A 26109-nucleotide genomic window follows, 5' to 3' on the forward strand; every position below is an offset into this window, starting at 1 on the left:
AATCAAGCTGAAACAGCTGGTTTCTTCTTTCTGTGTCTGCCTCTCCCTTGACTTCACAGTACAAGAGACCGGGCCAGTGCTTAATTTGTGCCAGTGTTTGACGGTGCTTGGCACCAGAACTTATTTAGAAACACCGGACTTTATTATGCCAGTCCACCACAGGTTGCGTTGTCCGATTTTTTTTTTTTAAGACCAGCAAATTGTTTCACAGTTCCATATACATGGGGAAAAAAAACATAATGAACTTGTGTGTATAGTCAATTCTTAAAACTCGAACTGGTTTGGAATAGTGAAACATTTTACATGTGTATCAGTGTAGTATAGTTAGTATTAAGTGCTGGAAATGGCATCTGTCAGACCTAGAAGAGGCAGTGGATAGTATGAGCTCCACTGCCTTCCTGAGAAATAATTTGGACCTTGACAATTTCTTTTTTCTTTACAGAACTTAACCACTGGGAAGCCCCTTCCTAGTCCTTTCAGACAGAGGCACCTGGAGGCTAGCATTATCCGTTCTAGATGGTTGTGAAATGAAAAGGGTGTTCTGAATAGATCTCACCCACTTCAACCGTGGAGGTAATCTAATAGCCATATACAGGCAGAGAAGCCTTTCTTCTTTTTTCATTTCTCGTGTCTCATGGTGCCCCATTCCCTGTGCCTAATCAGGCGGTTTACAAGGTATCCATAATCATGGGCCAAACAGGGAACTGTGTGAAGTGAAATTCCAGTATGGAATTCCATTCCACACAACTATAAAAGGTCCATTGCTCCAGCACCAAAATGTACTGGGTACTGGAACAACAAACCAGATTTTACCAGATGGAAAATCGAGCAGGTAAAATTACTGTCAGAAAAGGCTATATTGTAGCCAGAGCCACTTTCATAATCCCTGCCCAAACCTCAGACAAAGCAAGGAGCGACCATTACATAGACGTCATTTAGAGGTCAGCAGGGGTTACAGCTTCGACTTCTGGCTTGTCACTTGTGGCCCCTGGCACTACTTTTGGGACACCTGCCTCAAAAGGGGAAAAGTCAGTGCCACGACCACAGGGGGAGCTCACCCTCATGGGTGTAGGGCTTGATTTCTGCCCATTCTTATTACACTACCAGTGGATAGTGTATTATTCATTGTTAGTGTAATAAATAAATAAATAAAACCAGGATCACTGGAATGGAACCTTCACTGGCAGCACAGTTGAGTATAAAATCATTTTAAACGGCGGCGCTGGTGCTATTAGATCTGAGCGCCGCCTTTGACACCGTATCCCACCCTATCCTTCTGCGTCGTCTGGAGGAAGCTGGTGTTGCTGGCCCTGCTCTCCAGTGGTTCCGTTCTTTCCTTGCCAATCGTGCCTTTAGTGTGGCCGTCCCGCCGTATCAGTCCAAACTCCATCCTTTGGATCTGGGGGTTCCCCAAGGCTCCTCGCTGAGTCCTACGTTATTCAATCTATACGTAAGACCGCTGGCTGAGGTTGTCAGGCAGTGGGGTATGACCATGGTGTCATACGCCGATGACACCCAGCTAGCGGTCACGATCAGCGGGGATGCCGACGTGGATGCCCCCAGATTCCAACAAGGACTTCGGGCGGTCGCCGGCTGGATAACGTCCAACTGTCTCCAGCTGAACGCTAGTAAGACCGAGGTCATGATTTTTGGCAAACAAACGGAACTCTGGGGAGATAGATGGTGGCCATCGAACTTGGGCCTTACACCTACCCCAGTCTCTGAGCTTAAAAACCTTGGGGTCTGGTTGGATCCATCCCTTGCCTTCGTCTGCCACACCAAACGCACGGCGGCCTGTTGTTTTGGCATCCTGCGTGGACTCCGTCCCGTGCTTAAGTTCTTTGATGCCACCACCAGGCAACTCGTGATCCAAGCTACAGTCATCTCCAGGCTGGATTACGCTAGTTCCCTCTTAGTGGGCTTGAATCAAGCGGAAATTGGGCGCCTTCAGCGCATTCAGAATGCTGCAGCAAGAGCGGTGGTAGGATTACCCAGATTCTGCTCCACTACAAACACCTTGCGCTCGTTGCATTGGCTTCCGGTGGCACAGCGGATCCGGTTTAAGGTCCTCTGTGTTGCCTATAAAATCCTTAAGGGATCTCCGGTGACGATTCTTTCCAAGCTCTTGTCTCGCTATGTTCCTGTCCGGTCCTTAAGATCCTCAGACCTAGAATTGGCTGTTGTCCCCCGCTTTAAGCGCAGCAGGGCTGGCGGACGCTCTTTTCAAGTCCGTGCTGCAGTGCTTTGGAATTCTCTTTCCCCGGCGATTCGCACCCTCAGGGACCTGCTTTCTTTTCGCCGTGCTGTCAAAACCTTCTTGTTCACTTAGTACTCTGTTTTTTTGGTTCTGTGTTTGCTTAGTTGTGTTGTGCTGCTGCCTTGTCGGGCGCCAGGACGCTCCTTCGCTGGAGCATCTGTGCGCTTAATAAATACGCATAACATAACATAACATAACATAAAGGTATGTTGTGGGCATGTTTTCGGGTGAGTGTGTTTGTTTGAGAGAGCATTCTTTGTGCGTAAACCTGTACATCTATATGTGTGTGAGAGTGATATTGAGTGAGTTACAGTCAGTGACAGATAGTGAGTGAAAATGAGTGAGACTACATGTCAGAAACTGAGACTGAGTGAAAGTGAGTGTGATTTCAGGTGAGTGAGAGTAGGTGAATGAGAATGAATGAGTAGGAATGAGTGTGAGGGAGAATAACTGAGAATGATGGTGAATGAGGGAGTGAGAGTATAAGCGACTGCAAGTCCGTGTAAGCGAGAATGAATGAGGGACTGCAGGTAACTGAGAATGATTGACAGTGAGGGAGTGAGTGTGAGTGTAAGACTACTTAAGTGAACCCGAGTGAGAATGTTGTGCTATACCTGCAAGTCTGTCTTTGGCCTAGTTATACTGTAGTTAATTCTTGCCTTATAGAGGCACCCATGGTAAAATAATGGTGCTGCCATACTGGAGGGAATTTGTAACATGACAGACACCTGTGACAAAATGCTGGCACTGGCACACTAGAGGTAATACTTGGCATATGAGATATCCATAGCAAAAGGCTGGCACTGGCATACAGGAGATAATTATTGGCATGGGGGCACACATGGAAAAATGCTGGTGCTGGCATACTGGAGGTTATTTTTGGCATAATGGACATCCATGGTAAAATGCTAGTGCTTGCATACTGAAGGTAATTCTTAACATATGGGGCGCCTGTGGAAAAATGCTGCTGGTGGCATACTTGAGTAATTTCTTGGCATACGGGGCACCAGTTGCAAAATGCTGGGGCAACCACTTTGGAGGTAATTTTTGGGAGGTCAAATGTGGCATCAAAGAGGGAGGCAACCATGACAAAATACTGGGTCTTAGATACTAGATATAAAGTTTAACATGTTGACCACTAAAGGTAAATGGATGAAATTAGTAGGAAAGTTCTGGAGCTGGTATGTTGTATGTCATTTTTAGAATGGGGACTCATGACAAAATGTTGACTGTGTACAATAGAGGTAATTTTTGACATCTAGCTGCACCCATAGCTCATTCTGGGAAAAAAGGGTCAACTCCTGGGCAGTTTCAGGTTTAATTGGCTTGGCACAACTAAAAAGGACTTTTATATTTATGAGTGTCCTTTTAGAGACCATGGCTACTTAGCAAATTTATGTGAAATTTTGATTTCAAATGGACTATTTAATCCCATTATTTCAAAATTTTTGCAGGGGAGAGAATTCTACTAAGCACCCCTGGAACAGGCCTGAATCACATGCTACAATGTAGGGTAAGTATAGTATTATGCCCCATGACTTTCAAAGATCATGATAGTATCTGAAATAGGTGTTTGTGGTGTGGAATTATATTAATTGCACAGTTATTATGGAACTTCAACAATGTCAACTATTGTAATGCCATGTGAGTTAAGGCCAAGTGACATTACTTCCTAGAAAGATCTTGGGTCAAAGGACATACAATGTATTTTCCTTTGATATCATTCAGGTTAAAAGCTGTGTGGTCATTTTCGCTACCCATAGGATTTTGGTGAATCAACGTCCATGCCTCCGCCAGTCAATATTCGTCACTCCCAACTTGACCTTCTTAATCACCATCCCCACCTCGCCTTGGCACAGCTCCCTGCAAATTTTTACTACATGCACAGAGCAGGTGGTAAATGTGTGTATTAAACCTCATTGAAAGGGGACTACCAAGGGGAACACCACTTGGTAAATCCAGGTCTTCAAAGTAAGTCCCTATTCTGTGAGGTTAAACTCATAATGTGTATGGTACTGGTGAGTAGTTACCACACACTACTGGCAAGTACTGGTGCAGAGTTTGCACCACACCGACACCGTGCTTCTTCAGGGCCATGGAGGGCTGGTTAAGGTGCCTGAAGATAGATTAACCGAATTGAAAGACCCAGTTGTCACAGCGCACCACATTCACACCACACTTTAACAAAAACTAGAGAGTGCAAAATTCCATCACAGTGTAACCTCGGAGGCAGTGACATTGTAGTGCATTGCCATTTTTGTACAACACTGTCCTAGACCTTAAGAGCCCCAAGATGCAGATATGGCAGAAACATTGCGGCTTGAGTTTCTTACATCTCTGATCCCATTTATAACATCAGGCACTATTTAAACAGAACAGTATGAAAAAATGATATATTCTGTCATCAGGTTTTAGCAATGATTGTAAGTAATGACACAGGCCTCCAAAGCCTGTCTACTTTCCAGATCTGAGGAAATTGTTGACTTAAGCGAAATGTATTGTGGGCTTGTAGTCCTGTTGTACTGTGAAGTGAATATAGGGGTTTCCTTCCACAAAGGCTGTTTTGGGGTTGATTGGATGCTTTTTCAGACTTTGTAACTGCCTAAATCCCTGAGTTTTTATCTGCCAAAAGTAGCTTCTGTTCTCTCTGTGCACTTTCTTAGCTCTGTATTCTATGTGTTTCAAACTATATATTCACAGAACAATTAAAAATGGCAGGTATTGGTGTGTACAACTGTGTCTATCATCACATGTCTCTACTACAGAAGTAAGTTCAGCTACACGCTTGACTGTGTCACAATAGGCTCATCTTTCTTTTGTCAGCAGTCACTAAAACTGGTGAGAAGTTCTGACTCACTGACCTTCTACAAAAACCACAGTTGATGGACAGAATGCAGAACAATGTCACACATTCACCCCAGTACAGAGATCTGGGCCTAAATCCATCGTTTCTTTGCACTCCACACCACCCCAGTTCAGACATGGCCATCAGTCTGACCCTGTGCCTCATGGGGACAGTCCAGCCTGAACTGCCAAGCCATGCCTTCCCTGGACCGGAAACCAGCCTCCGAGGACCGGTTTCTGGCATTCCAGCCGTCCTCAGCCCGGCTTGCTTGAATCCAGTGGTAAGGAGAGCATGGGACTCACGTCTGAGCATACCCATCCCACTCGGGGTGACAAATGCAAAAACTACTGCAGTCCCTAGGACACCAGCACTGGTTCCCCATCCAAACCAGACGCTGCTCACATAGCATGAGAGCAGCGCCAGGATTGATCTGAGTGGCCTAGTTTGCCGCTCAGACATGCCTTAGTGCTTGTGGTATTTCTTCAACCCAGCTGTGCAACACAGCTGGTTTGGAGAAACCTAAGTGCACGCCTGTTTAGCCAGCCTAAGACGGCCGGCCAAACTGACATGCTCACTTTACAGAGCACACTACCCCCTTCTCCCTGCCATGCCCAGCCCCGCCCTGCTGAAGACTCCCTGGCTCAGTTAGTCAGCGAAACAAAAATGATAATATTGTTATATTATCATTTTCTTTTCTGCTGACTGACTCAGTGGGGCGATACTATTACACTATGAAGGAGCCGTTCCTGAATATAGTTTTACAAAAAAGGGGGTAACCCTGTGTCCCTCAGAACCTGGGTGAGCGTGGTTAACAACAAAAATGGTTCTGTCGGGTGGTAGCAAGAATTACTTTAAAGGAAGGCTATAACAGCTCAAAACACAAAAGCAAACCTCTCGTAGAACAAAGTTTTTTAAAATAAAAACAAAGAACACAATACACGGGAATTACTTCATTCCGTCTTTGGTTTCGATAGATGCTTAAAACATGTGATTAGTGACTGTGGTGAACAAAGTGACTAGTGCATTGCATATAGTGACACTTATTGTGTTCTTTGTTTTTATTATAAAAAACTTTGTTCTCAGAGAGGTTTGCTTTTGTGTTTTGAGCTGTTATAGCTCCTGAATATAGGGCCAGTGGCAATTTTAGAAGAAATCACGCAGAAATAACAGTTTGAGGCTCTTAATCTCTGGAGGTGGACCAGCTAGGTGAAGCCTGAACATTAAATGTAAGTCTAATCAGAGGCAAGCAAACCCTTATATGACCAGTTTCTCAGAGTTCATCGTATGAGAAATGTAGGATTTGCTTCAATATATGCCTTGTGTGTTTTTTTCTCCGCAATGCGGTTTATGAAAAAGAATTAAAGCACTAACCTTGTGCAGGGATTGTATCCCTGTGTCCTGCCTCTTCAAACTAGTGTAGTATGGTTGCAAAATGCTTGAGAAACCTTATTATACTGTCAAACTAAGGTTGAGTCTGTCGAAGCAGCATAACTCAAACATTGTGTATTAAAGATTGCCAATCTAAAAGTACTGATCAATAAAAACACTACTTTATGCATTATGTGTTCTGGTGTTACAATGACAAAGTTGTAAACCTTTTTCCATTCAAGGGTGCCTCTCTACCTAGGGCAAGCTAATTGCACTAATTAGTAAAGTCATTTATGATCAATCATTGTGGAGAATTGGGTCATTCTTCTTAAAGGAATTTTGGAGAAATTCATAACAAATGTTGCATTTATAATGCTCATTGCCCCCACAGGGTTTATAAACAACCTTGATGATTTAGTATATTTGACACTTGATATGCTGTGGCCTCGAGAACAGAACTGAAAGCATGTTTTTTGTTATTATGCCATGCCATGAAGAGGCATAAATTCAGTTTCTGGTGTAGTGACCTCTTTTTAGGACTGTGCCCCTCAGACACACATTGTATGGATTCGGTAGATTGAAGGAATACTTATATTCTTTGCATGCTAAAACACTATTTGTTGCAAAGTTATTTCAATCCAACTACTTTTTTGCCAGTTCTCCTGACCTGGTGGATTCATGGATGTTCCTCAGTCTTTTCAGATGGGAACTGCTCAACGAGGGGTGCTAAGAACAACTATTTTATTTTGATTTAGGATAGCACATATTCCTAGTAGAATAATTGAAAGGCATTAATATTTTCACGGGATTGACACTCACTTATTCAATTGCATGAGGAATGAAAGATGGATTAGGAATCAAACCTGTGACTTGCCAGTTACACATCGTGAAATCAGGTGCGTTAATCAACTAGGATCAATATTCAGAGACCTGAACATATGTGCAGCCTCAAACAAGCTTACGTTGCAGCGTCCCATCGAGCCGACTGAAAACGTACCCTTGGTCAACAGACCTGCATGACCTTCTTTTCTGAAGATGGAATTCAAACTATTTAATGAGCTCACTGTCATTTCACAGGAAACTGTAGAGAATGGTCAAAAAGGGTCATCGTCTTTAGGGGTGTGGTTTGGCGGCGGAGCAAGATGGTGGCTCTTCACTAAGCTCAGTGGGAGCTGACGGTGACCTCGCAGCCTGGAGGTAACTCTGACCATGTAACTTGCGGCTTCTACGAAGGCGACGAACACCTGATGAGCGCCCGAAGAGTCATTTATACTGTCGTATCACCGAGAAATCACCGGTTTGATCTGATGCTGAAGTGTTTTCAAAATGGCAGTGCCCGGCGTCCGCTGCCTTTAGAAGCTCTGCACTGAACACGAGCAGCATATCCTTGAAGCCAATAAACATGTATCCACTCGGTATGCAGAGAAATATTAAAGCCAGCAAACCCATTGGTAAATGCCCAACGAGCCCTTTCAGCGCTTTCTTACTGGCAGAACAATTGTTTAATTTGGTGCGTCAGCGACCCCAAAATGGCGGCGCCCGTTTTTCCTTCACTCAGAGGCTCCGCTCTACTCACGGTACCTGAACCCGCGGAGTGTTCTTATTATCTTTGAGGGATACCATTGATGAGCTCACAGTGTGGCAAGGAGAGTACAACTTACATGGAAGTTTGCCAATAATGAGCTGTGCAGGCTCTCCCTCAAATGGGAGTGCAATCGGTTGGAAAGCGCTGATCATGCCTGACCAATCCTGAATGCTTCAGTGCCATGCCGCTCTATCCACTCTGAAGACAGCATGATGTATACTCCTCAGTGCTACTCTAAGCAAGAGCCTGTTAGGAGGGGGTGTTTGAAGCATACGTATCAAAACCACACCACCTAGATTCGATGTAATAGTTGTGGGATCTCTTTCCGGACCACTGCTTTTTATCTTGAGAGTTATCATTGCCGTCAGTGGTTGCCCAGTGTTCCACTTTCAGCAGGCTTCTTCAAAACTACCAGGAAGGTACTAGTTGGTTCCCCTCAGATGGGCTACTCCGCTCTGAAGACTAGCATTGTGGCTGGTTCAAGGGGGGAACCACGAAGAACAAGGCTATGTTTCAGTAAGTGAGCTGCCCTATCTAGGACAAGTCATCACATCCCAAATTTCAACTCTAAAATCTTTACCAGCCATCTGGGCTCTACAGGCCTTCAAGGGTACATTATGGCTGACATTGAAGAGAATAACCCGAAAGAGATACCAAAGCGAGCCTCAAGCGATCTAAACAGTCTCCTCTGATCCTGAAATCCCCAGTGAAAGGTAGCCCTGACTCATCCACACTAGAGGCAATTCTACTGAACCTAAACTCAGTACATGACATTGTGCAAAGTACCAAAACAAACACAGATCTGATTCAAATAGAAGTAGCTGGCATATGTAAAGATCTACAAGACTTAACCATCAGGATGTCTAATGCTGAAAGGAGGATCATCACTGTGGAGGACTTCACAAACACACAGGACAAGATGAGACATTTCTTAGAACGTTCTCTTTCAGCGTTGAGAAGAGACCTCATTGATCAGGAGGATCGTAACAAATGCAGCAATCTGTACACTTTTGGACTGCCTTAAGAGATTGAAAACTCTAAAAGTTTGGTTGCTGACTTCCTAATTTCCTGGATCCCAGAAGTACTCTAAATAACATTTGTTAAGGATTTTGAGATCGAGAGAGCTCATAGAATACCAACATTCAGAAATAAGAATGTGTTGGCTCCGCGACCTCTAATTTTCAAACCGCTACGCCACCAACATACCGAACAAATTCTGGCACGAATGAAGAAGATCAGACCCATTACGTGGCGGGGTCACAGAATTTCAATCTCAGAAGACTTGGCAAGAGATCGAGTGATACGTCACAAAAGAGTTTTGGCTCTTTGGCAAAGGCTCATGGAGATGCAGATCCCTTTCTCATTCTCAGATCCATCCAAGTTCAGAATTATCTTCAAGGGCCTTCCTCACATTTTTACAGAGCCTTCGGATTTAACCACATTCTTAGATAACAAATAAGATTCAGGTTCTCTTCCAGGTGTTTCTTAAGGGAACATTGTACTGCATCTGCTAACTGCTTGAGTGGTGGGCACAATAATGTGACGTGTCTCGTTCCCGTTATACATATTGTTGAAATGCTAGCTACTCTAAGCTCAAGGTTCTTTGGGTATGTGTCCTCTGTTCTCCGCATACGGTACATCTAAGTGTTCTCTTTCGGTAAACTGAAGGTTTTGGACACATGATGTGATGTTCTTTCCGTGTCATTGCTGATATATCTTTTTGTTCTCATGAAAGGTTACCGGTTGAGAGTTACCTCCTCAACCCACCCTAAGATCGGTTCAGTATGACTTTAGTCTGTGATGTATTTTGGCTCCAATTAATCCTCGGATACTCATCCTTCTTCCATGATTTGGTGGATTATTATATCCCTACGTTGACATTGTTTGAATTGTACTTCCTCTGTTATGCATTTTTCATGTCTCCCTAGCAAGTATCTTTCAGAAATTTAGAATATTCTCAGAATTGGTGGTCTAACACTGTGCCAACTTGGTGCTCTCTCTTTGTTACAACTATTTTATGTCTTCGTTCTCTGGGTAGGATCAATGGATGTGGGCTGCCTCCCACTAGCACCTTTCACTTGAGATGAGAGTCCACTATGACCACATAATGCTTCAAATCTGAATCCCGTTCCCCCCAGGGTCTTCACGGTCTATTCATAGCCAGTCTCAATTAAAGATGATCTTATAACATCTAATGCTGAGCTGGACTTGTTTCTTCATGGGGAGGAGCAATTGAGAAATGGCTGCTGCTCCATAAAGTTTTATATATTATGCATTGTGATATGTTGCTTCAGGGCAGTTAACGGCTGCAAATGCTATGGCATGCTCTATATGTCTGGTCTGTAAGGTCCACCGGCTCCTGGGCTGCCTCCTCTGTGCTCCTACACGATACACCCATGCTTTTTGTCTCTTACAGTCTTCCCCAGGAGGGCAGAGGCCTGGAGGGATTCTCTGGCTTCCCCGATGCCCACGTGGTCTCAAATTGTTTTAGGTTTTTCCCATACTCCATTCCATGGTCTTCTCCCCCCATCTACTCAGCACTAGTGAGCCGCTCGGCAGTAGGACAAGGGGCTGATTCAACACCCAGCGGGACTGCGAGGACCAGCAGCCCGTGGGTGCAACGCTGTGTGCTCTTCTCGCCCCCTCTCACCAACGGCCATTTAAGCAGCGCCTCACGGCCACGCTCCGCGGGAGCCGCTCGGCAGAAGGACAAGGGGCTGATTCAACACCCACCGGGACTGCGAGGACCAGCAGCCCGTGGGCGCAACGCTGTGTGCTCTTCCCGCCCCCTCTCACCAACGGCCATTTAAGCAGCGCCTCACGGCCCCCGTTCCACGGGAGCTGCTCGGCAGAAGGACAAGGGGCTGATTCAACACCCAGCGGGACTGCGAGGACCAGCAGCCCGTGTGTGCAACGCTGTGTGCTCTTCCCGCCCCCTCTTCACGTGTGCTATATATCTACGCATAACTTCCGCTGCGCGGAACGCGCGCAGGCGCGCTGGGCAAAGCTTGGGCCAAGGGCGGGCCCGTTGTAGCCCGTTCGAGAGCGCTTGAGACCGGGCCGGGCCATCCCTCCTTCGCCTACAATTCAAGGTGAGCATCTGTATGAGAAACATCTTGAACTGTGCTCCTTTGTGGGAATCTACCTGGGTGCTGGACTGTGTGCTGCTTAGATAAAACATGGCGGGACGGGATTTGAGGAATAAAACCATGGCTGCTAGGGGCAAGATTACAGGTACCCTGGATAACTTTATAACAAGGGCGAACTCGGTGATCGACCAAGGGATAATCTTGATGGAGCGGCGTGTTTCACAAGATTTAGCCATGGCGAAACGCTCCTCCATGGGCGAATTGGTTAATGCTCGCACTCCAGACCGCGAACAATTACCGGGAGCAACGTTAGTCACGGCTGTTACCCACACCCCGCCGGCGCTCCTTGTGGAGGAACTTTCCTTGTCATCTTCCCCTCGGCAACCTTTGAACACTTCTCTAGCTTTGGATACTTCTGGGTCCGCGGATCTTTCAGACTTGGCCGACCTCCCTGAAAAATCTCCTACCTATGTCCGGGGTCGTAGTAAGAAGGGGGCTACCTCGAAAAGGAAGCGTGCAGTTACATCTCTGGCCTGGTAGAAGGAAACCAAAGCGAGCTAAACCTGTGTCTGATAGAGTTATATTACCCGTGGACAGCGGGAGCTGTGATGGGGCTGTCCCGACTGTTCAGGGAGTTGACTTACCGAATCAACCAGATGCGGAGCAATGTTCTCGGGCTGCGGACCAGATTGTTGTGGGCACCAAGGTGGCTGATGACTGTGTAATAACTAAAATAGGAGATTTACTCAAAACCCTACTTGGACCTTTAGAAGTTAGGCTAGGGTGTATTGAGCAGAGGCTTACCCAAATTGAACAGGCCACAAGGGGTTCTATGTCAAAAAGTAAAGCGAAGATACCAGATCAGGGAAATGTAGCAGCAAGCACCAGCTGCATGGGGGTTTCAGTGAATAAATCGCCCACGCCAACCGAGACTGGTAATGTTAGCAATACTAATAATGTACCCTTGGTTCAAATCTCAGTCCCTAGCGCTAATACTCATGCAAACCCAAGTAAATGTAGTCCCTCTGGGGTGGTTAACCAAATGGAGAGTGGGCAGTCCTTATCATTGGAAGCACCTAGAGCACTTAGGGCGGTTCCAAATATTGATCTTCCTCCGGAATCCAGTCCGTACCTGGTGGTTCTGACTGGTATTCCTGAGCTAAACAACACGGAAAAGGAATCATATCGGTCCCTAAAAAATAATGTCTCTCACTGGTTAAATACAAATAGACCCCTACCCTCCCATGTTACTAGTGAACTAATGATGGTGCGTAGGGCCCCATGGGTGGGACGTAGCCCTAAGACTATTGCAGGAGACTGCGTCCTGGTCAATTTCAGAGATCCACGTACTGTGGAGCATATTTGTAACTGGAGTAATAACAGCACTAGTTCAACAATCCGGCCCTATCCTTTATCATTTTTCTATCCACCAGCTAATTATCAAGAAAGGACAGGTGGATGGTCCCTACTGAAAAACCAACGGGGGTTCAGACCAGAAAGGGCTAGGTGCGATCATATGTTTGGGCAGAGCTACCCAGCGCTGCACAATAGGTTCACTGGTTTAGATGCAGTAGATTGACTGCACCGCATTGGGAAAGGCGAAGAAAAGGTGATTCAATCCGGCAATGAAGCGGGAGAAGGTAGGGCCATAGAGATGGTGCAGAATGGTTTCTCTAGTGCTCAGATCGACCCTAATGTAGACACCGTAGGACCTGTACAGGTACGGGATCTGGAGGATCAGGTTGGACCAGTCTCTCCAGAAGGGGTGCTCTCCACCAAGTTAAATCATAAAGAGGGAGCACATAAGGGGGATATGGTAACTCAAGTCCTAAAGAGGATGACTTTACTATCTTGGAATGTTGCAGGTTTAGCAAATAAAATTAACTGCTTAGAGTGGAGTTCCCTTGTGGATAACCATGACATCTGTCTTTTCCAAGAAACTTGGGCCAGGGGGGAATACCACAGGGAGGGCTTTGATACCTTTTATGTCTCGGCCAGGTGGGGGGGAAAGGGACAGCCGTCTGGCGGCCTTGCAATTTGGGTGGCAACCCATTTGGGCTGTATCGCAGAGCATATTCTTAAGTACTCGGATGATGTACAGTGCATACTGCTCAAGTGGCCCAATGCCTACAAATTGGCGGTTGTAAACGTATATTCACGCCCAGTTAGCCTGTCCTTAGAATCCCCCACCATAGATGAATTATCTCACTTCTTAGGATCATTGCCAGGTGACTGCAAGCTTAAAGTGGCCGGAGATGTTAATTGCCACTTCGAGCTGCTTCTGGGACCAAAGGAGGGTGCTCTCATGGGAGAGGATGGTTTTTGGGGGATTCCACCGTGCCAATCGCCCAGCCCAAAATCATGGTCTCCCTTGGCGATTCAGATCATGTCTCTTACCCTGAACAATGCACTGAGGGCCTACAACGGGCGGACACCGTCCGACAGCCCTTTGAGGTGCACTTTCAAATAAAAAAGGGTCAGGAATCACGCTTAGATTATGTTTTTATGGAGACAAGTATGTGGTCCAAGGTTCTTGATTTCAGTGTAATTACAAGGGCCGATAGTGACCATAATGCCCTTCATCTAGAAACAGTCTTCCCGGGGCCATCGGAAAGTGTCTCCCCAGAATCGAATGACATGGCCACGGGGACGTTATTACTAGCAAATAATAGGCGAAGGGTAAAATGGGGGAAATTAGTGAACTCCCCAGATACTATAGCAAAAATCTACGATCTGGCCCTCCCCCGACTCATCGAGGTGGACATTTTAATTAACCAATCCAAACCAGGAGATTTTAATGAGAAACTAGGGCACATTCATGCAGACGTTACTCCGCGGATTGGGAGATGTTTTAACCCGGTGTCTAAGCCTAGGAAAAAAGGACACAAACGACAGCCTGGTTTAACTCTGCCTGTAGAAAGGCCAAGGCTGAGTTGATCTTAGCAGTTAAGGCAGGCTCCAATAAACACAAAATGCATGAGCTTAGGAGGCAGTATAAAGAAACAATGGTCCGTGCAAGGAGCGAATGGGACTGGGATAGATGGCACAACTTATCATCAGCCTTGGATGCCAGAGATGCACGCAGGTTTTGGTCCCTAGTAAGAACAGGCACGGGGGACCTGAGAGAGGCTGTAGAACCAAATATTGCTGCCTCAGTATGGGAAACCCACTTCAAAGCACTATATAGTGACGGACCAATTGCATCTATTGAGGCAGGTTTCCTAACTCCAGTCGAACAACATGACCCACTGGAGTTTACGTTGGGGGAAGTACTAAATGCAATAGGGCGACTTGTTCTGGGGATGGCCCCTGGCCTCGACAAACTCCCTGGTGACCTATTTAGGCACCAACCTGAGATCTGGGCCCCCTACCTGCTAATTATATTTAATGCGATCCTAGCGGGCATGGAGATCCCCTGTACTTGGCTGGGAGCAGAGATAGTGCTGATTTTCAAGAAAGGTTCTCCCCTGCTCCCAGTCAACTACAGGTCGATCAGTTTAATTGATGTCCCCCAGAAACTCTTTGCTCGCCTTGTGCTGGAGCACCTCCAGGGTTGGATGGAGGACCACGAGATCCTAAGTCCCTTCCAGGCGGGATTCAGAAGGAACACATCCACCATGGACCAGATCATTCCCCTTATCCTCCTTTATTGGAAGACAGCAAAGATTGAGGGTGGCAGCCTCTACATGGTGTTTGTGGACCTCAAGTCCGCTTTCGATCTGGTGCCGCAGAAGAAATTATGGGGGGTTCTCAAGGAATTGGGTGTGCCGCCCCAAATACTAGATATACTGGTGAGGCTCCACAATGGCAACTTTGCCCAGGTCAGATGTGGAAGGGATGGGGCATTGTCTTCTAGGTTTCCCGTTGGCAGGGGGGTGAGACAGGGTTGTGTCATAGCGCCGACCCTGTTTTTCCCTCTATGTCAACAATGTTATTTCACATCTTGACAGTGTCCCAAATAATGATGCCCCAAGGTTGGCAGGCAGAAGGGTCCCGCCAATTATGTTTGCCGATGATACCCTTCTGCTCTCCAAATACCCAATGGGGATCCAACGGACATTGGATGGGTTTTGGGAATTCTGTAGAAATCATGGCCTTGAGATAAATTCCGACAAAACAAAGTTTATGATACTTAACCCCTCGGCATCTACCCGACCTAATCCAACTCTAGGGTCGGTAAGGCTGGAAAGGGTCATGACGTTCCAATACCTGGGAGTAACCTTACATGAAAATCTTTCCTGGGAGCCGCAGCAAGTAAAAGCCCACATGAAGCTTACGCAACTGGTGGGAGGCATTCTGAAGGTCTCAAACTCCTCAACCTTTAAGCCAGTTGGTCCAGCACTGGAAATGTACAAAACACAAGCCAGAGCAGCAGCTCTATATGGTGGAGAGTTGTGGGATGATAGCGGCAGAATTTAATTCACTAAAGTGGAATCAAACTTTATTAGACGGTTGTTAGTGTTACCACAAGGCACCCCTCTTCTCCCCCCAAGATTAGATCTGGGACTTTCATCTATTGGAGACGAGCTAAAGCTGAAGCCACTCAGGTTTTGGCACAGGCTGTGGTCAACCGAGGAACTGTCGTATTATAGGCAAGAATTGAAGCAAGTTTTGAGCCTTACCAATTCGCACAAAAATACCTTGGTTGGCCTTTGTTACTTTTGAGAGTGGGCCTGGCTGATATATGGGAGGATCCAGAAAGGGCCTGTTCTGAGATTTCACGTAAAACACTAACAAGGGCTTTTAAGGACAAAAGCTTAAGTACGGCTGCGAGTGCCCTCAATCTCGGCTCCCTAACTGAACAATTTCTGATTTGCAAAAGTTCTTATATGTTTGAGGATTTTATGGACATTGGCTTTCCTATCAGTGCAAGAAAACTTTTTATTCAGTGGAGGTATGGTACCGTGCCCAAGTTTTTACAAGTAAATGGTCTGCTACAGAGGATAAATTATGCCCAGGTTGCAGCGGGAGTTCTGAGGAGAATGAAATGCATGTGCTTTTCTTCTGCCCCGCTTATAGCAGACCTAGGAAGTATTGGTTGGCACCACTCTGTAGAAACCTTGGTTTTAAAAATTGTTTACACTCTTTTAGAATTTTAAAGACCAGCACGCTAAGTTTTATAGTATTTGAAGTTTCTAAGTACCTACTAGCCATGTGGACAATTAGGCGGAAACTACTACCTATTAAAACTTGAATACTGAAATAGGGGGATGCATCCGTACTGCAATTCATACTGTAAATATAGGTTTTATTTATATAATGTAATTAGTGTTTTAATGGGCATGTACATATCTCCTGCAAATCAAATGATTTCATGTCTGTATGTTTTTACTGTATCTTTTATGGCCTTGAGGGCCGAAATAAAGAACTTTTGGATTGGATTGGATTGGACTAGTGAGAAATATAATGGCCATGCAACACCTAACTGACTACTTTCATTCTTAAGCAGGAGTACAATCTATTGGTACCAATTTCTGAGCAGGACACCAGTATCTCCAACTGCTCCCTAATGGCTTCTCTTAATATAATCTAAAGTAATACCAAGGGACTATATCATCCAGTGAAAAGAACCACATTTTTAGATTACTGTAAAGGTCTAAGTGGGGATGTTGTACTATTACAGGAAACCAAAATTGGTTTCAAGACAGTTCTCCTCATGAGAAAGTGTTGGGTAGCTGATGTCACATGCTCTGAAGCACAAGGGAAGAAAAAATGAGTCCTCACCCTTCTTTCCAAAAAGTCGGGACTTTCTACTATTACATTAGAACATGATTCTAATGGCCTTTGGCTGCTATCCAGGCTAAATAATGGTGTAAAAGACTTATACATAATTAACGTTTACGCCCCCAATATTGACTAGTGATGACCCGTATTTCTGGCTCGCTCTCTCAATAAAAAACTTAATAATAATATTCCAAAAGGAGCTCAATTGATCCTAGATTTTAATCTTCTGTTAGATCCAATTATTGATAGGCACTCTACCTTCAATTTCTGACCCTCTAGAGCTCACAAACAAATGACTAACTTATGTGCAACAAATCATCTCCATGACGCTTGGAGACTCCATAATCCAAAAGGCATCTCTTCTCAGAGATACCCCTGACCCTAAGATCCATTCCATCTTCTATTATGCTGTCATCTCCTTGTTGTTCCAAAGAGGAGCAGATAACTTGGGATCTTGACTATGAAGGTTGAATTTAAAGATTCTGGAGAGTGAGGCTGATGTCTAAGATATTAATCATGAGATTGAACTTTTTTAAGAAAATGAGCTACCAGTCTCCTCTCTGGTGATCCTCTGGGATTTGTTTAAATGTGTTATCAGAGGACAAATTACCAAGCGAATGGCAAAAAAAATATTGATATTAAAAATCTATTACAATCCTTGTAGTCAGAAACAAAAGAGAAGGAAAGCAATTTTAGACATTCCAAAGACACATGTTTACTACAGGACATTAAACAACCTAAATACGTGTTTAACAGTGTCAGCAAAATGCTCATCTTCAAGTTCAAGCACAACAATCTAAAAGTCTCCTTTTCAGAAACAGAGCTGGTAGAACCCTGGTAACACACTGAAATTTAAAACTAGTAGAGATCAGATCTCATCAATGAAGGATACAGATGGTTCTCTATAATTTAAAACCAAAGAAATAGTAGATATTTTTAGGAAATTTTACGTGAAACTATATACGCCCCAGAACTCCATAGATAAGATTGCCTGTTTAGATTATCTTAAATCCATTCCCATGAGATCTATCACTGAGTTACAGAGAGAATGCCTAGATTAACTTATCTCATTAGATGAGGTTACTAGCGCAATAAAATCAATGCGATCAGGTAAAGCTCCGGGTTGTGATGGGTTCACCATTGATTTCTATAAGACCTTCCAACGCACACATGTGGCTTGGCTGAAAAATACGCTGGACCACTTACCTCACTGGTGAAGTTTCATGTATGACAACCAAAGCAACAATAGTGGTCATCCCAAAAGAGGATTGGGATCACTCTGATCCAAAGGAAATTTGGCCTAAATCGCTATTAAACATGGAAGCAAAAATCTTTGCAAAAATTCTTGCCGAGAGATTGGCGCCCATTATATAGTCTCGAATACATGATTCACAAGCGAGTTTTATAAAGGGACAGATCTGTAGGGATAATATACAAACCTTTTGCCATGTAATGGCTCACATAATTTGGGTACGTCATTCATCACTATGATTATGGCCCTTTTTCGCCACCCCCAAACTAACATTAGAATCAATGTTCACAACTCCTCCTTTTTCAATCTCCATCACAGCACACAACAGGGTTGCCCTCTCTCCCATCTCTTATTTCTTCTCGCCATTGACCCTCATCTCACCTTACTAAATTCGTCCCAGGAGATTCAAAGGCTTCAATTTGGGTACAAATCATACAAAACCGTAGCTTATACGCATGCCGTTCTAATATTCAGCAAAGACATTGAGAAAGCAATCCCTAGCATCTCGGAATTATCCAGGTGTTTTACTGGGCCTCTAGTTACTTTTTAAACATGGACAAAGACAGACGTCTTTCCACTAAATTCTCTTTGCTTCTCCTACCACTTGAGCGACTCCAGCCTTAAATGGCAGCCAATTCATCATAAATATCTGGGAATCTGATTTAGTACAGATTTAGCCGATTCTCTTGCACTGAATGAAACACAGACCATCTCCAAAATCATAAACTTACTAAGTTTGTGGCCTCCTAAAATTATTCCATGGTGGGGTAGAATCCAAAGTCTCAAAATTATGAGCACATCTATCGTAAACTTTGTTTCGGCCATGCTCCCCTTCATTATGTCAACCTCTTTCTTCCAAGACATTGATAGATTCACTTCTTAAATTCCTCTGGAGGGACAAGAGAGCATGTATCTCATACAAAGTCTTCAGGAAGGATATCTCTGTGGGGGGGTTGTAGCCTCCCCAACTTGAGTCTACATCAATCAGCAGTCTTAGCTGTTCAAGGTGCTCTCTGGTTTGCACCTTCTTCCCTGTACCCACCACGATGGGTGGGAAGAAAGACTGCTTTGTGCGCTCCAGTTATTCTTTCTGCCATCTTTACGATGCCAAAATGTAATGCTCCTCTATCACAGATGATGTTTTCTAACAATATAGGGGCTTTTAAAAGGTTGGATTAACTCATGCAGACACCATTACAAAACACCATGCTAACAGCACTCTGATATAATCCCAAAACTAGAATCGATATAGCTAATCTCTCTCTGGAGTCTTTGGGCATCCAAGGTCATCTTACAAATAAAAAGTCTATTTGATGATGATATCGGCCCCCCTTTCCCTTCTCTACCTTAGCTCAAACTTACAACCTTTCAACACTAGACGGCTATACTTTTCTAAAGTTATATGTCAAACTATCCAAACTTCGCAGGCCTGCTTATCCCTCCTTATCAGGAGGACGCTTATTGAGCTGGCTAAGGTCTGGACAAATTTCCTTCAAAATATACAGGGCAATCTATATCTCCCCCTCCACAACATTCCTCTCTTGCTATTAAATGGGCCAAACATTTTGATACAGAAACAATTGGACACATTTCAGAGGAAAATTGGCAAAACATCAATAAACTAGCCTTGAATAAAATGTATCCCTCTGTGTTCCAAGCAAAATAATTTGCTATGAACATTCTGTACTGGACACCATCTAGGCTACATAAAATAAAGCTCTGTGAAGACGACAAATGTTGAAATTGCAAAGATGAGACTGACTCCCACCCGCATATGTTCTATCACTGCTGGCTTCTCAAACCTTACTGGGACTCCTCCCAGTCCTAATTGAAAGCAATTTTCCACACTCCGATACCTTTAGACTACGCAACAGTAATATTAGGCCCATGGGCATCGAAAGCTATGTTTGCTCTATGCAGTACTGATATGGCCCTACTGGACCAACTCCAAATGGTTGCTGTAATGGTCATTCTATCTGAATGGAAATCGTTTAACCGCATTTCTTATCATACATGATGGGCATTGGTCTCTTTCCTAAGATATGCACATAATTCAAATGCAAACAAATTGACTTTTCCCTCAGACCTCTCCTGCAATCTGGGTCACTTTAGACAAGTGTGCTGCTCTATAGGGAAAATAATAGCCATATAGGTCACATACTTGCATTGGCCCCTACAATGCATATGGGTTGTACCTGAAAATTCCTCACACCCCACTCCCCCACTTCCCCCCTCACTACATACACTGGTTTCTTGATAAGGTTGGTTGCTACACATTGAGTGCATCTCACTATATGGTGCCACCCCTGTAAATGACTACAGACTTTTTTTCCTGATAATACTACACATAGATCTATTTTAAAAAAAACTATCAAAGCCACAGAAATATTATACCTTATTGTTATACAGACAATTAGTGTATATATACTTGGGCAACTCCATTGACTATCAATATTATGCTCTTTGGCATCTGTACCAATAATCTAGTCCAATGTGGCATTGCTATCCGTGCATTTCTCACACCATCTGATCCATACTATGTTGGGTTGTAATGTGTTTTTCTTGTCCTCATAGTAAGGTCTATATTTTATAATACAATGAATTATATTGCACTATGACTATGTTAAGCATCCTGTATGGCGCAAGGTCCATGCATTCTTTAACTGTTCTTCGGTAATCTAAATGCCAATTTAAAAAAAAATGAAAAAATGGGTCATTGTCTTTAAATAACTTTGCAAAAACTGGTCCTAAAATACTTTGTATTGTAATCTGTTTGCCTGTTAGGCCTCCCCACTCCCCGGTCGGTCGGCTATAGTTGCGACCCTGGCTAGGAGAGCAGAAAAGCAGGGAGGAGGTAAATGGCAGGCACCATAACGATATGAGGAGCACACAAACATGGGAAATCATCTACTGTAACTTGAAGCAGAACAAAATGTACCCAAAGCGATGAGTTCCTGTGGTTTCTATCCAAGGATTACGCCTCAGTTAAGCAGACATGCAGTCACTTAGTATGAAGGTTGGCACGGGAGAGAGGCAGCACTTTTTGATTTAAAGATTCTAGGACCACCCTTAGAAGAAGCATGGCATTCCCTAATTTTCAGGAGTAAATGCGCACAGGACTGTGAATAAAATGTACTGCAGCCACTTCACTGTTAAAATAAACCTAACATTTCTGATTCTTGGTTGTGGAATGTATGTTGAATCTCAGACATCTCAAGCCAGAGGATCTATGTGGGGAATTTATTATGTTCAAAAGTCTCATATTTACTCAGAAAACCCTCAGCAATCTTAAAACTGACATATCCACCACTCAAATTCCTTTCATATTTCACTATAGTAATTCCCCACTAATCCTTTATGGGTTCCGGAGCGCTTCGACGCCTTATCAAGGGTAATACAGCGCCATATAAATGCAACTACAGTTACAATTAGGTATTGGCTCACACTGCATTTCTGCTTCCTAAAACGGACCGCCAGCACTATCACAACACTCAGAATTCTTCCCTGCCAGGAGGGGGCGCCAAACAACATCCATGGCGTGCGCGCGCAGTGCTCACCTGGCACAGGATGTCCCGAATGTACCTGCCGCAGCGCTGCACCCCGGGCTGGTCCAGGAAGTCTGTGACGTAGTCGAACCTGCGCGAGAGCTCGGCGTCCTGGCGCGAGTCACAGCAGCCGAACCCGGAGTACATGGAACAAAACGACAAGGGCTTGGGAGGCTGGAAAGGGGGCTTGTAGTCCAGGCACTGAGGGTGGCCGCTGCCATAGTCCACGGGGCCCAGGAGGAGCAGGGCCAGTAGCCCACCGAGGGCGCCGCTCAGGCTGCCCGGCGTCATGGAAGTGCTGGGAGCCTGTCCTCCTCCTCGGCTGGGATTCAGACTCAGGGACCCGCTGGCTGCGCCGCTCTCGTCACGGAACGTGGCTTATCCACAGTTTGGTCGAGAGTTCGACCAGTGCTGATGTATAAAGGAGAAATCAGAGCGAAGGGGTGGGTGGCTCACGTGAGACAGCTGGGAATGTGCAGCGAGCGTTTACAGTAACCGAGCCCCCGCTCCTAATTGATCACTATATGGAATGACAGGATGCTGTTGACTCTTGCCCCATCCCTCAAGGAGTGCTGTGTAAGCCTGCTGCTTTCCCTGGGGATTTAAATGCCCTGCTTTAGCCTCGTGTGCCCATTTAGTATAAGTGGCTGTCACATTTGGTGGCTTTAGCCCATTTCCAAGATCTCCCTTTTTAACGGAAAAAGTAATATAAGCAAATTTCCGCATGCGTACATTTATTTGCTACAAATGTGTATTTCCATACTTTACTTCCCCTTTCCCCCACAAGTAAATTCTTTTTCCCCACCCTTTGTGCCCTGCATATTAAGTATCTACAAATTCCCAGTGGTCCAGAAACTGCAGGTATTAGGTAAATCAGAAATGTAACTTTTTAGTTTTCACATGGAAATTTCTGCTGCTGAAAGTAGATGACATGTCGGAGTGAAACTCCGGGAGAAAACATTCAGGAACTGACACACGCTGAAACACGTTTCTCGGTTGTTATTCCCCAAAAAGGTGTAGTCCTCATTATTTTCTAGGCCATGAATTACCTGGACACCTGCCCACAGTAATTCCATGTTGGGGAAATAGCTGAGCTATTAAGAGTTTACTCACGAGTGCCTAAATATGGGAAAATTCATTCCACATCCCCACCCTGGAATACTGATTGCTGCTGTCTTCTGCAGGAGCATTTTGGCGTGCACATCCTGGGTACGAGAGTACACGCAACGATTATATGTCTTCTTATACCTGGGGAAATTCTTATACCCAGGAACACCCACATTCCCATCTCATACCGTGCATGTACAGATAAAAAACAATTGAACCTTTTGGCAGTTCATATGTGTTTGTTAATATGCTAACTAAGGATTAGCAGTTTGCATTCACATATGATGGTGTGGCGCAGCGGCCAGAGCTGCCGACTCGGGTGCGAGTCTCGGCTTTCGGCGCACCATCCTGTGGTTCTGGGCAAATCACTTAATCTCCCCGTGCCCACCGACTGCAGCCTGGATACCCTCACGGGTGATAAGCAGCACCATATACTTCTAAAAAAACACTTCATTTTTTGAATGTGCACCTAATTTGAACTAAGATACGTTGTGAAAAAAGCCCAAGTGAATTGGCTCCCCTTGGCCCAAATATGTGTGCGGCCTTAAATTCCAAAAACGTGCAGTAACTGCTGCTGGTACTACAGATATCAGAATTCTTAAATATGCAGTAATTACGCTCCACCAATATTCTCCAGGTAAATGTCATATGAGACGTTCTGCAAATTAATGGAGGAAGTTCTTAGTAATTATAAATACACACAGATTTCGGGGTGTTAAGCACCACATTCTGTATGGCATGCCTTCTTTTCCTAGAGAGAAACTCAGAATAGGAGGTATTTATAACAGGTAAATACCTCACCCGCATTGATGATATATGCACAGATACGAATACTACCCTACCAATAGCCACTCCACTTGTGATCAGGGCCTTTGTTAGTACACCTTTAGAAACATGCCATTGCGAATACTACCCTACCAATAGCCACCCCACTTGTGATCCTGGCCTTTGTAAGTACACCTTTTGAAACATGCCATTACGAATACTACCCTACCAATAGTCACCCCACTTGTGATCAGGGCCTTTGTAAGTACACCTTTTGAAACATGCCATTACGAATACTACCCTACCAATAGCCACCCCACTTGTGATCCTGGCCTTTGTAAGTACACCTTTAGAAACATGCCATTGCGAATACTACCCTACCAATAGCCACCCCACTTGTGATCCTGGCCTTTGTAAGTACACCTTTTGAAACATGCCATTACGAATACTACCCTACCAATAGTCACCCCACTTGTGATCAGGGCCTTTGTTAGTACACCTTTCAAAACATGCTATTGCGAATACTACCCTACGAATAGCCACCCCACTTGTGATCCTGGCCTTTGTAAGTAGACCTTTAGAAACATGCCATTACGAATACTACCCTACCAATAGTCACCCCACTTGTGATCAGGGCCTTTGTTAGTACATCTTTTGAAACATGCCACTGCGAATACTACCCTACCGATAGCCACTCCACTTGTGAACAGGGCCTTTGTTAGTACACCTTTAGAAACATGCCATTACGAATACTACCCTACCAATAGCCACCCCACTTGTGATCAGGGCCTTTGTAAGTACATCTTTTGAAACATGCCACTGCGAATACTACCCTACCAATAGCCACCCAACTTGTGATCAGGGCCTTTGTATGTACACCTTTCGAAATATGCCATTGCGAATACTACTCTAGCAATAGTCATCCCACTTGTGATCAGGGGCTTTGTAAGTACACCTTTCGAAACATGCTATTGCGAATACTACCCTACCAATAGCCACCCCACTTGTGATCAGGGCCTTTGAAAGTACACCTTTCGAAACATGCCATTACGAATACTACCCTATCAAAAGTCACCCCACTTGTGATCAAGGACTTTGTTAGTACACCTTTCGAAACATGCCATTACGAATACTACCCTACCAATAGTCACCCCACTTGTGATCAGGGCCTTTGTAAGTACACCTTTCGAAACATGCCATTGCGAACACTACTCTACCAATAGTCATCCCACTTGTGATCAGGGCCTTTGTTAGTACACCTTTCGAAACATGCCATTACGTATACTACCCTACCAATAGCCACCCCACTTGTGATCAGGGCCTTTGTAAGTACACCTTTCGAAACATGCTATTGCGAATACTACCATACCAATAGCCAACCCACTTTGCGATCAGGGCCTTTGTTAGTACACCTTTCAAAACATGCTATTGCAAATACTACCCTACCAATAGCCACCCCACTTGCGATCAGGGCCTTTGTGAGTACACCTTTTGGAACATGCCACTGCAAATACTACCCTACCAATAGCCACCCCACTTGTGATCAGGGCCTTTGTAAGTACACCTTTCGAATCATGCCATTACGAATACTACCCTATCAATAGCCACCCCACTTGTGATCCTGGCCTTTGTAAGTACACCTTTCGAATCATGCCATTACGAATACTACCCTATCAATAGCCACCCCACTTGTGATCCTGGCCTTTGTAAGTACACCTTTCGAAACATGCCATTGCGAATACTACTCTACCAATAGCCACCCCACTTGTGATCAGGGCCTTTGTGAGTACACCTTTCGAAACATGCCATTGCGAATACTACTCTACCAATAGCCACCCCACTTGTGATCCTGGCCTTTGTAAGTACACCTTTCGAAACATGCCATTGCGAATACTACTCTACCAATAGCCACCCCACTTGTGATCCTGGCCTTTGTGAGAACACCTTTCTAAACATGCCATGGCGAATACTACTCTATCAATAGTCATCCCACTTGTGGTCAGGGCCTTTCTTAGTACACCTTTTGAAACACGGCACAAAACGGGGTGATCTTAACTAGTTGCTTTTCATCGGCAAATTTGTTTTTGATTAATGTTCAAAAAGAAATGTGACCTCACCACATATCTATTATCAATATAATGATTATTATTACTATTACCTCATGTACTAATTATAATAATAGACAACATAACAATGACTATTAATAATTGTTATTATTACTATTATTACACAAAGCATCATTAGTAATTGCCAAAACTAATATTAATAACTTTCATTTTGAAACTGTAGAGGAAACAATTTTATGTCAGGGAGCACGCCACAAACCGGTTGAGAGGTGGGAGTTTTTTTCAGCAACATATATGATTCAGGGGGTGGGTGCTTTACAGAGTTTGCTATAAAATTAAATTCAGTCACTTCATTCTTAATAATTTAAAGGTTTACTGTATCCACTACGGTGTTATTTGAGAATTAAAATTAGCGTTTTTGTGTTAAAGGATGACAGACACGGCTCATGTGAGGGGGAAGTGCGCACGGAATGTAAAAATGCATCATTTTTGTGCATCCATTGCAA

At 44.4% G+C, this 26109-nt stretch overlaps 1 protein-coding gene across 1 annotated transcript in view; it reads right to left on the reverse strand.

Moving 5' to 3' along the window:
* The window catches only part of LOC147691944 (HHIP-like protein 1), a 284674-nt gene extending 262655 nt beyond the window's left edge, over nt 1–22019 (reverse strand). The window contains exon 1 of the mRNA XM_086936706.1: nt 21678–22019. Within this exon, the coding sequence (XP_086792832.1) occupies nt 21678–21956 (279 nt within the window). The 5' untranslated portion in view covers nt 21957–22019. The remainder of the gene's footprint in view (nt 1–21677) is intronic.
* Between the last annotated feature and the right edge of the window lie 4090 nt (nt 22020–26109).

The sequence above is a fragment of the Lissotriton vulgaris genome, chromosome 9 (genome assembly GCF_964263255.1).
Source record: "Lissotriton vulgaris chromosome 9, aLisVul1.2, whole genome shotgun sequence".
Classification (NCBI taxonomy): Eukaryota; Metazoa; Chordata; class Amphibia; order Caudata; family Salamandridae; genus Lissotriton; species Lissotriton vulgaris.